Here is a 15027-nt window from a genome sequence, read left to right as displayed (position 1 = left end):
GCTGTTGCGCCTGGAGATGTTTGCGTTGTAATGAAGAGTATCTGCCAAACGTGACAACCACACCGTTGTTCGCAAAAAAAACCGTGGGATCGAAATGGCTTACTTCACCTACCACATTTGCCCCATGTGACATTTTATTCATACGGCTATGGTGTTCTACAAAATGGGGAAAGCACCCCCGCATGGATGGTACATATATTACAGGTTGCTTGAACGTATGCATGTACCGGTGGCGTAGCAAGTTGGGGGAAAATGCGCGCGGAAAACGGGTGCGGAACTGTCAGCCTATGCGCGCCAGGAAATGTAGAGAATTTGATTTTGACTATCCCGCTTAGTAGAGGCGGCTTCCTTGGCGCATTAAATGAAGCGTAAATGGGTGCCATGTGAAATACGCCCTTTCGCGTTGAAACAACGGGTGTATGAGTGTAAATATAAAGGCGCATGCCTTTTCAAGTGCGTATGCTAAAGGGTACATTTGGGGGAATACGTTTTGGCATGCATTTCTCTGCCCCTCTTTTGTACGGCTTTTTGCATGTCGCTGGGTCAGGTCACCAAAAATAGGCCTGGGGCGGTAAACATAAAGTAAAATGAAAATAAAAGCGCTGTGTTCCGCGCGAATTGGAATCACGTAAAATATACGTATTAAAAAGGCAACGCGCATACAATATATAATTATGCGTACATTAATCTGTACACAATTTTGTACGTGCGCAACGTTCATTCGATTTTGGGGAGTTTATACATCCACGCAAAAAACCAACGGGTACCACCAAATCGCAGAAGGGTATATTTATAGGCTGGCCAAGTCAACATTTTTTTTTTTTTTTTTTTCCCCCCGAAGGCAGTGTATCATAAGGATATAACGCGAAAAAAAATGCCAAATGTGTCAAAATGGCAAAATGACGAAAATGGCGAAAATGACAAAATTCCCAAAAAATATAGAGATAGAGAATTTTTAAAGCATATGTAAAAAAAAAAAAAAAAAAAAAAAAAAGTAACGCAAGAAAAAACAATTTTTTTAGGGGAAAAAAATTAAGGCGGAAAAAAAAAAAAAAAAAAAAAAAAAAGTACATATAAATATAAATATATATAACATAACAGTATGAATAAAAGCAAACAGTTTATGTATATGCATATATACATATGTAAGCATGTTTAATTCACATATATGGATATATAATCATTTATATATACCTACTTGCTATAATAAGTACGTACGCATATTACGCATGTACTTGTATATACGTGTATACTTAAATGTACATATATATATAGCATGTATGTAAATGTAAAACATACGTAACATACGTAATGTACGTAATGTACGTGCCCCCTCTCTTGCGCGACGTACTCCGTACTCGTTTTCGTTTTCATTTTCACGTTTATGTTCTTTTTCCCTTTCATTTTCTCTTTCGTTTTCGCATCACGTAATATATACGTTCCTTGTGAAGGCATATTTTTGTTCATGCATGGATAAGCGCGCAAAAAATTTACGCGCAAAAATATCCATGTTAATGTTATATCGCATTGTAAGCGCATACAAAAACACGCGCAAACCGTACAGAAGCGTATAATCTGCGCATACCTATGTACATGCATATATACATTACACGTTCGAACGGTTACATATAATTACATATAGACTCCTCCAGAAAACAGGATCCGTGTTGTACCTGTGGAAGAAGGCCAAGGTGAAGGAACACTCCTTCAGCCGTAAAGCCCAGTGTATAACGGCACAGGAGGTGAGACTGACCAGCCTGCCTACCGACCGACTGCCCATATATGCGCGCAGCAACCATATATTACTTGTAAGCCCCCCCACGTATACCAATTTATTTACCAACCGAAGGGGAAACATTTTAACGCTTATTTAAACTACACTGAGATAGTTCCTTTACCGGACGATCCTCTTAAAGGCGACCAAAACGACGTCATCTGTGCTTTTTCCCACTTTATGCATGTGCCCAGCCACACCTTGTGTATGTTGTACGAATCTGCATGTAAAGGCGAATGCGGCAAATTTGCACCAGATTTATTCACTCTTACACCATTTAGGCGATTCGCCCTGTGCTCCTATTTATTTATTCCCCCCGGAGCAAGTCCTCCTTTTTGTTATCGGCATAAGCGCAGTTGTAAGAAACAGTTGTAAGCAGCAGTTGTAAGCAGCAGTTGTAAGTAGCAGTTGTAAGCAGCAATTGTAAGCAGTTGTATCAAGCCGTCCTTCATTTTTTTTCTTCTCCTTCATATTTTTCATTATGACTTTACATTCCACGCGTGACTGTTACATTCCCACGTAAACGTTCTTACAGAGTAACGTAATAACGCACGTGCGCATGTGCACATACAATCGCAAGTAAAATAGCAAGGATTATATCCCCCGTTTGCACTTGCTCCTTAACGCCCACGTGTTGAAGCGTCTGCAATTCTAACGCATGAGTAGTCTACACAGTTGTTATTTACGCGTGTGATCAGAAGAAAAAAGAAAACACATTTATAATGTTATGTTAAAGTACATTTCATCTTCTGCCCCCTTTTAATTTGTGCATGCCTTGTGTTTTTACGTGGCGGTTTACCAGGCCCAATTCACTGCCCAAGCGTGTGTACAAATATATACGCCTACGCACACACGCATGTATACTAACGCCTGAACGTTCGTGAAAGAACGAGAATCCTTTCGACCACTTATACGGATAGACACCTTCACGCGTAACGACCTATGTCCGCACTGATTGGATAGTCGAAGGACTCATTTGCAACGCGCTCCCACGCGGACCACACAGATTTAAGAGGTTAAAAAGGAACAGAAGTACATGTGAAGCCTCACCCTCAGAAGCGCAAGCAACTTAAGTAGCGTAACTAGCATTAGCAGAATTAGCTGCATTGACGCACCTGCACAAGGCTCTCCCCGAAGTAGTTCACGAAGGTAAAATTAATAAAACGAGTTACTCCCTTCTCTGTGCATGTTTGGCAGTCCACCCAAATGTGCATTCTTATAGTTTGTTATGTGGCACCTTGCCGCTTTGCCTTTACATCGGTTGGTTTGCCTTCATTTGGGGTACTCCCTCGAGATCGCTTTCCACACATTATTTATATGCACATTCCTGCGCGTATAAACACAAAGGAGTAGGAGTGTGAGCGGCATTAAGCAAAAGTAGTGCAACCATTTATATGTATGCACTGTATGTGTGCCCCATCGTTTGGATTAAGCTTTTCCCCCCTCATAATAGCTATAACCCATTTTTCCATTTCAGGAGGACTGAAGCGAGTGCACGAATATCGGTGTAGTATATTCCAAATTTTGTGGAAGGCGTGTGCGTACGTATGTAGATATACAGGCAACAGGCAAACGTATATGTATGTATAGGGGTGCGCATTTAGCGTCTTGTACCGGCACGGTTGTATATTGTCACGGTGTGCGTCTGTCCTTTACGATCCCACACGCATTTCGCACGATAATAGAAGGAGAGCATTTTACCCCCCATCCTGAATACTCCAAAATTTGTAACAAACAATGCAAAGCGATATAATCGTAAGCACAGATTTACCTGAGTATAATAAAAGTAGGATGAACATGAACGGTGTGATGGATATAAGTGGCTATAATGGTAGTGGTACCCCTGGTTGCAGGGAGGAAACGAATGAAGACAACACAAGTGGCATATATGAAAAAGGGAATGTAGTTAATTACGACGATACGAGTAGTGCCACATTTAAGGATGGCATTGAAAGTAGGAACGATTGCAATATTTCTCCAGCAGAGATAAAAGTTCCAACAACCCCCTCCCCCATTAATGAAAAGAATGTGAGTAATTCCACCGATACAACACAGGTGACATCCATTTCTGTAACAAGTAAAACGTATGACCAGGCACAGAGTAGTAACTGCGCAAATGGTAATAGTGAAATATTTGCACAAAAGGAGGAAGAGGGGATGGGAGAAACATTTACGCGTAATGTAGAAAATTTGGGAAGCCTCAAAAGCAGTACACATGATAGTTTTGAGGTGATTTCTGCCAGCGGGGTAAAGTCAGCTTCTGCAGGAGACGTCCACCCGGGTGATAATGTAACTCACGCGGATTCACCTATTAATGAGAAGGAACCACCCATGGGTGAGGGGTCGATGGACTCAGGAGTAAGATGCCCCAGTGTGAACGCGTCAGTCGATGCAACAAGTGATTCCAAGAATAACAACACGCCAGTGCGTAACAGCGAAAATGGCGCAGGTGACCAGAACAACGCCAACGCTGTTTACTCCTCCCTGCGTGTAAACAACGTTAACACCACAAGTGACGTTTCCGCCAATGTGTCAAAGTTGAATTCGATGACCGAAAGTAATGCTAAAATGAATAACGTTTCTGAATGTGCAAATTTGATAGAGGGCAGCGATAAAGTGCCAGACTGTAAAGTGGTCACCCGTGAGGAAGGTGACCAGTTCGAAAGTGGGCCCTTCGAGAAGAGCAGTAACAACCACAGTGTCAACATGCACAGTGCAAGTGCAGGTGGGAGCGGCAACGCCAGTGGTAGTGCAAGGAACGATAGCAGTAACAGTGGGGAAAACGCCAACAGTGGCAACAGTGGTAATAGTGGCAATAGTGGTAATAGTGGTAACGGTGGTAACGGTGGTAACGGTGGTAACGGTGGCTACAGTGGTAACAGTGGCAGCAATAGTGGGGAGGATGGGGAAAACGACGGCGATAAGAACAGGAAGAATGGCCAGCATGACGCCGGAAGTGGTGAAGGTACCGGCCCCATGGAGAACCCCAACGAGGGGAAGAACGAGGAAGACTCCAAAAAAAATGGAAATGGTGATGATCCAAGTAATGATCCCAATAATGATCAGAAGGACGAACATAGTAGGAGCAAAAATGCCGATGCCCTTAACCGAAGTAACAATAGTAGTGATAATGGAAAGAAGAAAAAAAACAGTAACAACGTTGAAGGGAAGAATGGTAGCGGTAAAGGCCATTCAGTGTCATCCCCCAAATCGAACAGTAACAATAGCTCTGCGCCAGTTAGTTCACTAAACGCAGATGCACCCGAGTTTGTTCCATCGACCAAAGGAATGCAGGGAAATTTATCCTTCAACAGTTTAATGTGGAACCATTACTACCAGGATATGTCTAATGGAGCATTCGGAGGAGTGGCAACGAATGGATTGATTAGTAACATGGCTGCCCAGGGAAGCAATAGTATGATGAGTCCAAACGGGATGATAGGTCCCCTTGGTGGAATGGGCCATGGTCCAGGGGATCTAATGAATTTAGCAAATTCGACTCATATGTCAGCATCGAATGGGGGCATAGGTTTAAACATTCCCAATAATGCAGGTGTGATGCTCCCCCAAGTGAATAATCTAACTAGCATGGATGGTCGAAACGACAAGGGGAACCTTCCCACGGGTGGCCTGTCTACTACGACTACCGGAAGTATGAATAACAACGCAGGGAATAAATCCGTGAGCAGTTCTAAGCTGGGAAATAGCAATAATAATGCCAATTCAAGTGGCCATGAAAACAGCGTGACGGCAACTTCGTCCAACATGATACACGGTTCGGGGGGGGCTTCTGTACTAGGAAAAGCAGGTGCAAATAATAGCGGAACGGATTCTAACTTTTTAAATTCAAGTGGGATGTTACCAGGAATGAAGAACATGAGGGCTAATAATTTTATGAACGGTTCAGAGAATTCTGGTCCTTCGCCATTTCACACGATGGATCCACATCAAGGTGGACATCCGCAAGCTTTTCAGCCAAATGGATCCATGATGCATCCACCCAATTTTTACGTCAATCCTCCTTACTTAATGAATAACCGTTCGCATGTGCACCCACCTCATCCTCATCACCCTCACCCGAATGCTTTACCTGGACCCCCTCAGTCATTATTCACTCCTCCAATGTCTTATGGAAACGGTTTAGGATCGGGGAATGTCCCTCATGATTTTCCTTTCCCACAACCACCCCCATCTGTATATGGTTCGTTTGGAAATAATACTAACCTGATGGGAAATAATACGACTGCCTTATCATCCTCGAAGAATGGAACTATGAACATTAATCCGTATAGTTTTATGCCATGTGGATTACCTACGCATCCACCCCCTCCTCAGTTACAGCATAATGGTCCCTTAAATTTGACTGCCCCATTGGAAACACACTTCATTTCAGGCAATTCGGGTAATGGAGGTGCGCCGTTGAAAATGTCCTACAATCATGTGGGTCAGCCGAACAGACGAAATATGTATAACCACTTCAACATGGGTAATATGCACGGTGGGGGAAGTAACCTCACGGATGGCAACTTCGATCCCAGCGTTAGTAATAATAACAGTAACATGAGTAATGTGATGGGGGGTGGAGCGGCCGGGGCGGGCATGTCTTACGGGTATGGAAACTTCAGCGGAACGCATAACGTAAATGGTAGCAACAGTGGTAATCTACTTCCTGTTGGGGAAAACGCTGGAAGTAACAACAATAGTGGTAATGTTAACGGTGTAAATGCGGGTGTAAACAGTAACGCAAATAATGGTGCGAACAACAGTGGCAACAACAGTAGTACCAGTGGAATGCACCTAACCCCAGGATTAGGAAACAACATGGGTATGAGCAACACAAGTGGGAATGTAATCTGTATGAATGGACCGTTGCATATGACTAATGTAAGTGCCACTAATGTAACTCCGTTATCGCATCATCATATGAACCAAATGAACAACGTAATGTCGGGAGGAGCTACAGGTGGAGCTACCATGGGAGCAATGACCGCAGGAGGAATGCACATGGGAAATATTCCACTGAATCACAACATGATGGTGAATGGCATGGAAGGAATGGGTGGCCCGGTTGGAGGAGCAATAGTTACGAAGCAACAGAAGAGAAATAATACATACGGAGAAAGGAACATGAACAATGCAGGTGGAACGAATAATAATAATAGCGGTGGTAAGGCAGGAGCCCATCGGGATAGCAAAGGAGGAGGTGTATCTTCAGGTTTGACTTCCTATGGGAAGCAGGACAGTAAGAAAGGCAACAAGTACAGTGGAAGTGGAGCAAATAACATGAACGTAAATTTTAATGCCCATTCGGGTAGTACTGTGAGTCATGCCATGGGTAGTGGATCGAAAAATATATACGTCAGTGGAAAGGCAGCAAAACAGGAAGCACTCCTCTACGGAAGGGACGAAAATGGAAACGTGACTACGATATCCCCTGGGACGACTTTATCCCAAGGGGGGAACAACCATTTTGGCAAAACATCCACAGGGAATAATAATAACAACGCCATTTTGTTAACGGGTCCAGGTAGTAATATAGCGAATAGTAACAATAATATGAGTGGTGCATTACATCAGAAAGAATCGGATTTAAGTGGTTCTATGAATGAAAATTTAGAAGACATGAGTGGAAGTAAGCTTGTGCAGTACGATGGTATTACGAACGAAGGGGGAAAGGGCTCCTTCAAGGGGAAAGCCGGACCATACAGTAGCGTTAATAGTACCAATGCGAGGAACAAAGGCAGAAACAACAGTAGCAATTCGAACAGTTTGGGTTCAACCCATGTGGCTCTGCCCAGCAGTAACAATGAAACCAGCATAACAGGCGAGAAGAGATTCTTTAACAAGCATGAAAAGAATAAGGAAGATTACAAAGGGGGCAAAAGTTACGGAAGTAACAAAGTGGGTGAAGAAAAAGGGACCTACAGTCATATGGGTGGTGCTGCATCAGGAGTGGTAGGGTCTAAGAAGGATGCACCTAAGGATAGCAATAAGGTGGGCACAAAAAATGTTGACGTGCATGTGAAGAAGCCATATAACGATATGCTTGGACATTCGAATAGCGGTAATATGGCAAATCAGCAACAACCCCTCATAAACAACAAGCAGCAGCAACAGGGAAGTTATGCAACTAGTGGAAAGTATCAGAGCAATGTCGACAAGCGAGTGGGACATATGAGAAATGCTGAAGGGGGAAAAAGTGTAAATGAGAAGAAATTGAAAAATGAGGAAGATAAGAAGTTCAAGGAGAAGGATAGCAACAACAACAACAACAACATGGTAGCAGGAACTGCAAAGGGTGTAGCAGCAAAAGCGGGATCCACACCAACGGGAGGAAGAGACGGAAGTAATTTTACCGTCCCGAATATGAATGATCAGGGTTTACTTCCCAATAACGATAACGTGAATGGTAAAAATTTGCCAACTGTTGGAGGAACCGAGGGGGTAAATGGCCCCTACCCCAATAATAACTACAACGCAAATGCCATGAACAACAAACAGAACGCAAGTTATGCGAATGCGAAGAATGCGAAAAATTTTGATAAGAAGAGCACGGAGTTTTCCTCCTGGGTGAAGATTGCCAAGATGAATCCCACCAGTAAAAAGAAAGGATATAAAAACAGCCTGAACGGGCAACAGGAGAGTGGAAGTAATCACGTTACTGGTGCAGGTGTTGCTGGAGCAAGTTCCATGGCGAGTGCTAATTTGAAACACCACGATGGTGGTAACGCAGAGAAGGGAAGCAGTGGTCACCATGGGATTGGAGGTGCAGCTGGGGTGGGAGACCAAACCAATAACACGTTTAATAATGCGAAAAGCCGAGGACACAATAATGAAAGCGCAGCAGGAGGATACTCCAAAGGGGACAATTCAACAATGAACGGAACGTTGCATGTAGGGCACGAAAATGGACCACAGGGTAATACCCAAACTAGCAGGGATGGAAAGAAGAGAAAAGAGGAGGAAGAACAAAGAGCAGAGAGACACAAAGGAATGGTGAACAAAGTTGTGACCGGAATGAACAACAACAATAATCTTCTGCATTACAGCAAATCCAACAGAAAGGGAAGCGAAGACAAAAGCGATATCATGATAAATAGTAACGCCAAGAATAAGAAATTGCCCCCCTATGGAAGCGCAAAAAGTAGTAGTTACCATGAAAAGGAGGGGGTTAAAGAAAGGGGAGGCAAAATGAAGTACGACAGCAGCAGTAGCGGAGTGAAGAAGGTCGATATGTTGAATGAGCGAAAAGGAGGAGGAGGAGGAAGTGGTGGTGGAACTGTTGTTACGAACACGTCTGGAAATATTTATTCCTCCCACCGACAGAGAGAAAAAATGAAAATCCAAAACGTCGAAATTAAGCAGATTAATGAGAAGGTTATGAAGCGAAGAAGTGAGGATCGTAAAGAAGTCACAGAGAAAAAAGGGGAACCCCAGGAACACGGAAAAAGGGTTACTCACCCAGGTAGCAGTAATAAGCATGCCGAGAGGGAGGAACAACCAGATTTAGTAAAGAAGCAAGGAAGGGATCATGCGTATGAGGGAAAAGGCAAAGTGCATTGTAACGGGGAAGTAAAAAATGCCGAATATGAAAAAGAGATGAATGATCAGGAATCCGTAGTAGTAGCAGGGGTTGGAAGGGACGACGCTTATCAGAATGACAACCTGAAGGAGAATAACGCGCAAATGAAAAAGGAAGGCAGCTATAAGTACGAAGCAGGAACAAACGAGTACCACAGCCAGGCGACCCACCAGAACGTCAATCTGGATGCAAATGCAAATGTCAATCTTAGTGGTAGTGCGAATGACAACTGCTCGGCGTCGACCTACTCGAACTCGAAGAACTCCGTGTGGGATGGAAAGATTTCTTTTGCCGAAATGGCCAAGAGGAAGCCAAAGAAAGAAACGAAAGAGCCAAGGGGAGGAGATTCGAAGAATCCAAAGTCGGAACCTTCTCACAACGATAGGAAGAATATGCACCATGGGTTGAATAATAAAGGAGATAAATCGTCTAAGAGGAGAGACCAGCGTGGAAAGAGGTACGACTCGAACAGCACTATTCGAGACAAGCCATCCGGAGGAGGAACGATGTTGCAGCACAGGGGAGGTGAAAATATTGAGAAGAAAAATTACAACAGTGGTAACATGAATGATGGTAGTAACAGCACCAGCAGGGACAGTGTCCGGGGAGGTGCAAACGAAGTTAGAAAGAGAAACGATTTGAAGGAGCATGTGAAAAAAGGATATGATGGTGGAAGTGCGGCATCCAGCATGAGGGATTCTAGGCGACGTGGAGGTGCCATAGCAGATGCACCACAAAAGGGTTACAGTAACAAGAGGGAAGAGAAGGATATGGTGGACCATATAACGGTTGATCAGAATGGCACGCTATCCGAGGTAGAAGGATCGAATGACACGTATCACAAACGCGTGGTTGGGGAAAGCAAGGACGGATTGCGGGACGGCATTATGGAGGCAGACGAAGTGAGCAAGGATAATGCAACGATGGAGGAGGAAGCAGTTGCGGCGGTTAAAGAAGTCGAAGCGGTCGAAGAAGGTGATGGTCACGTTGAGGTCTGTCCCGATGCCGTTCCCCAACCGGACGATATCCAACTGCAAATGGAAAGCTCCAAAAAAATATTCCACGACGGCGCAGAAAGAATGCTTATTCCCGTTGTCCAGCGTGATACGGAAGATGCCAAAATTGTGGAAGGAAGTAGAATCACCGCAAATAACAATAACGTAACGGATCATAGTGTAAGTAGCAGCGTTGCCAAATTTTCACCCCCAACAGATGTAGATGCAGACGCTTCTATGCATCGCACAGATGAATGGAGCGTGAAGGATGCAAAGAGGAACCAAATGAAAGAAGAATCAGAAAAACTATTCCCAGATGGATTGTCAAAGAGTGAGAAAATGAAAGTGGAAAGTGCAAAGGACGAAAAGGACGAAAAGAACGATTTGGAGGTAGTGGCATGTGAGGGAGAGCGCCATGGAGTACATATAGAAGAGACGAAGAAGGTCCACGTAGTAATTACCGCTGATGAGCATTTCTCCGAGAAGAAAGAAGTGAACACCCAAGGGGTGCAAAATAACAGGTTTAGTGTCCTCATAAATGGTAAAATTACGGAGCCAAGTGGAGACGCGAAATGTGTTGACGAGGGTAGTACCAGTAGCGTTGCTGTGAAGAGTAAAGTACCATTGGAGGGTGTAAGTAATGAAAAGGGAATAGAAGGCAAGGAACAAAACGACGGAACGGGAAAATGCCTGGTGGAGGAAGAAACCAAGTCAGCCATTACCATCGACACGGAAGAATCAGTGAAGGTAACGAAATCGACGAACGAAGATTTGGTGGCAGGAAAAAATGAAAAGAGCAAAACGGGAAAGAAAAAGTATGGCCTCTTTAGCGATATTAAGAAATGGGCCAAGGGGAAGCTGACCGATGCGGGAAGCTCAGCAAATGCCGCCCAGCAGGAGAAGAAAAGCAAGGGGGACGTAACTAAGGATGTAGCCAAGGATGTAGCCAAGGATGTAGCCAAGGATGTAACTAAGGATCTAACTAAGGATGCAACCAAGGATGTAACTAAGGATGACGTTACGATCAAAGTTGACGCCCCGAGTAAGGACAACCAAAAGGAAACCAACGTGGAAAGCGCAGGGGACAAGGGCGAAGTGCTGAAAAAGGAGAACGATAATGTGGTGGCAAGTGTCGACGTGAAGGTGGATGAAACGAGTGGCGTAAGCTGCAGCGCTGATGCCGTGCCAGTTGTTTTGAACAGCGAAAAGAAGGAGGCCGCCCCGTCCAGTGAGGAGAAAGAGGAAATGAGTGAAAGCAATGTGGTACCACCAGGGGATGTGGAGTCCAAGAGTAAAGCTGATGGGTTGTTAGATTCGCTGGAAAAAAAAGCAGACGAATTTGAAGTCGAAAAGGAAGGTGATACTGTCGCTGCGAAGAGTGAGAAAGAACAGGAAGAGTCAGAGAAGGAAAAGGAGAGACAACGAATGAAACAGATGAAGTTGGAACAAATGGGGAAGAGTAAAATTTACTCAAAAATTGATTTATTGGAAATATTTGTGGGAAATAAATGGAACAGTGGAGAGGAGAGGTTCAATTTTATGTTGTCATACAATCCAGATGTGGATAGCCAAAAAGTTGGAAACAACGTCATGGGTTCTTGCAACATAAACCATCATATGGATACGAATGGAATGCAGATGCAAATGCAGATGCAGGTGAATAACCATATGGGTTCTAATGCGCTTGCGCATGAAGGGAAGAATGTCATATACAGTAAGAGATACATGAATATGATTGCTGCGGGTGGTGGACACGGTAGTGGTGGAGGCGTAACTATGGGTAATAACTACCTGGGTGGAAATAATAATCATGGCGTTATGGGTGGCAAGCAATTTGGAATGGGTTCTGCTGGTGGAGGAAAGAACAACGACGATGTGTGGAGATACGCCCAAGGGGGTAAAAGTGGAATGAATAGCGGTGGACACTTTGCAAACGGTGGAGTTAATATGGGCATGAATTTTGGTGACATGAATCATAGTGGTGGTAAAGGTGGCATGGGATCCGGTATCGGTTCTCTAGATGCGCATAACATGGGTGGCGGTGCGTTAGGAAAGATGGGTCAGACAAATCTAGAATGGAGAAAAAATGACGGAGATAAATTGAAGGGATTCTTTGATTCTACACGCGCTGTCGAATCGCCAGATGCATGGAGACATAACAACCATAGTGGTGCAACCAAAACTGTGGCAGAAAATAGCTGGCTGGTGAAGCAAAGTCAGTTGAAAGCAGATAAGTACACATGCATGATGAGGAAGCTAAGAGGTATCCTTAACAAACTGACGTTTGAAAAATTTGACCTCCTCTATGAGCAGATAATCCTAGTAGGAATAACAAAGTTAGAAGAAATCATAGGATTGATGAAGTTAGTTTTCGAGAAGGCAGTGACGCAGCATCACTTCGTTCAGATGTATGTCCAGTTGTGTAAAAAATTGAACGTCCATTTTCATAACATGAAGTTGGAGGATGAGAGCATCGTTCAGTTTAAAAAGATTCTAATTAACCAGTGCCAAGATTCTTTTGAAAATAATCTAAAGCCAATTGAATACCCAGAACACTTAACGAATGAAGAGGAAAGATTCGAATTTGAGCAGATGCATAAGAATAAGGTTAGAGGAAATATGCTGTTCGTTGGAGAGTTGGTAAAATCGGGAATTATTTCCATTCCAATTGTCTTTGTTTGTATTAAGCAGTTGTTGGAGAAGAGGGAGAGTTATATTTCTGCGAAGAATGACACCAATGAAGGAAACCTACACTTGGAAGCGCTGTGCATGTTTTTGAACACCGTGGGGGAAATTCTTGATACGCATGAAAAGGCCAATCAGGAAAAAGTGAAGGAGCTTTACAACACTCTTCACGCCTTGATAAATGATGAAAGCATTACCTTCCGTGTGAGGTGCCTCATTAAGGATGTTATTGACAACAGGAATGAAAAATGGAACAAGAAGTTTGCTCACAAATTGGAGGGACCCACCACACTTAGTGTATTGCACGATAAGATATTAAAAGAGTCTATTGATCAAAGTAGTAGAAGCTTCAATAGCAGCAGCAACATGGGTAGTTACCACGACAGTAAGATGAACAGCAGCCTTAGCAACATGAGAAACAATCTCCTTCGTAACGCCAATTTTAATATGGGTAGTAGCAACACTGGTGGGGGTATGAACGTAGGGGGTAGTGGTGGCCTTGGCGGAAACAGCAGCAACAATTCAGGGTTCAGTATGATGGGTATGCGAAACCTTGCTGGAGGAGGAGGGATGAAAAATATAGACCCTAATAAAAATATGAAGAAGCTATCCCTAAATTTGATGAAGGCCAAAAATGCCAGTACGTCGAAAATGATGGGTGACGATATGATGAAGGGAAGTGCACTCAGCGGTGCAGGCCAAGACGGAGCAGCCAATTCGGGTGGTAGTTTCTTCGACATGATGTCAAAGAATCAGTTCGCCTTCAAGAGTGGCCAGCAGGGCTTTATGAATAACGAAAGTGCAAATGGCATTAGCAATGCCAACAGTGGAGGAGGCGGTTTCTTTAGCAATCTGAATTCGAGGTTCCCGGGAAAGGAAAAGAGCAACAACGGTGGAAACGCAAACAGTGGCAGTGCCAATGAGGGAAACTTCTTCATGAGAAACGTTAACCTGAAAAAGAGCGGCGCGGAAGGAAGTGCAGCTGAAGGTGCCCCTATTGGAGGTGGCACCGTTAGCGGTAGTGCAAATGACGAGACGGGAAAAACTGAGGAACAGCCCAATGACGCCTCAACCGGAGAAGAAACCATATTGGCGGGGGAAAGTGGTTCTCCCAATGACGACGCAGAAAAGAACGCCCAAACGGAGGGAACACCGAACGAAGGAACAAATAGTTTAAATGATGATAACGCCTTCACCGAGCAGTACCTCCCCAAGGTGAACGAAATTCTGGAGATGTCCACCATCACAGGATCAGACGAATGGGAAACCCTAACCAGAAAAATCGAAAATTTGAATATCCCCCCGAAATTTAATGAAAAATTACAAACCAACATTTTAAAGCTTACCCTTAAGAAATACGCATGTAACAAAAACGTCGAAAAAAGTGCAGATTATTTTAACTGGCTCATCTCAATAGTCCTGTTGAATAAAATCGACTTGGAATCTTTTAAACCATGTTGGAAGACCTTCATGTTGGAGAGTGACGAAAACAGCTATGAGTGCACCAAGGAGGACTACCCCCTCTTGCCTTGCTTGGCGAAGAATTTCATTAAGGCGATTGAACTGCATGACACGAACCACCTGCTCTACGATGCGGCCACGATTGACCAAATGAAGAGCGTCATCTGATGGGGGGTGCAAACGCAAAGGGGGAACAAGTTAACCAAGGCTAAACGTAGGGAGATGGAGATATATATATATATATATATATATATTTTTTTTTTTTTTTTTTTCTCCCAAGTTTTCACCAGCATAATGTGCGCTCTGTTTTTGGACGATCATTTGTGCATACTGTATATGGTGGAGACGCGTTGCATCATTTTTACTTCACCCTCCCGCCCATTTGAAGGTGCGCTGCATTTTTCCCATTGAGCGTTATATGCCTATTTTGACAAATGCCCCAGGGGTGTGTAACCCACTTTGCATTCCTTGTTAAAACGTCCAATTTAGAACTTTTTATACATTGCCTCCAAGTGGCAAAACTGTAGTTG

The 15027-nt window shown here is 43.8% G+C and overlaps 1 protein-coding gene across 1 annotated transcript; it reads left to right on the top strand.

The window, feature by feature from the left end:
* Positions 1–3511: 3511 nt before the first annotated feature.
* PCOAH_00023940 (Uncharacterized protein) lies at positions 3512–14665 on the top strand (the record flags this gene model as incomplete). Its single annotated transcript, XM_020059199.1, has 1 exon — positions 3512–14665. The coding sequence occupies one exon, from the start codon at positions 3512–3514 to the stop codon at positions 14663–14665; it is 11154 nt and encodes a 3717-aa protein (XP_019914883.1).
* Positions 14666–15027: the final 362 nt, after the last annotated feature.

Source organism: Plasmodium coatneyi, chromosome 9 (assembly GCF_001680005.1).
Source record: "Plasmodium coatneyi strain Hackeri chromosome 9, complete sequence".
Taxonomy (NCBI): Eukaryota; Apicomplexa; class Aconoidasida; order Haemosporida; family Plasmodiidae; genus Plasmodium; species Plasmodium coatneyi.
This window is presented reverse-complemented; position numbering and strand designations above follow the sequence as displayed.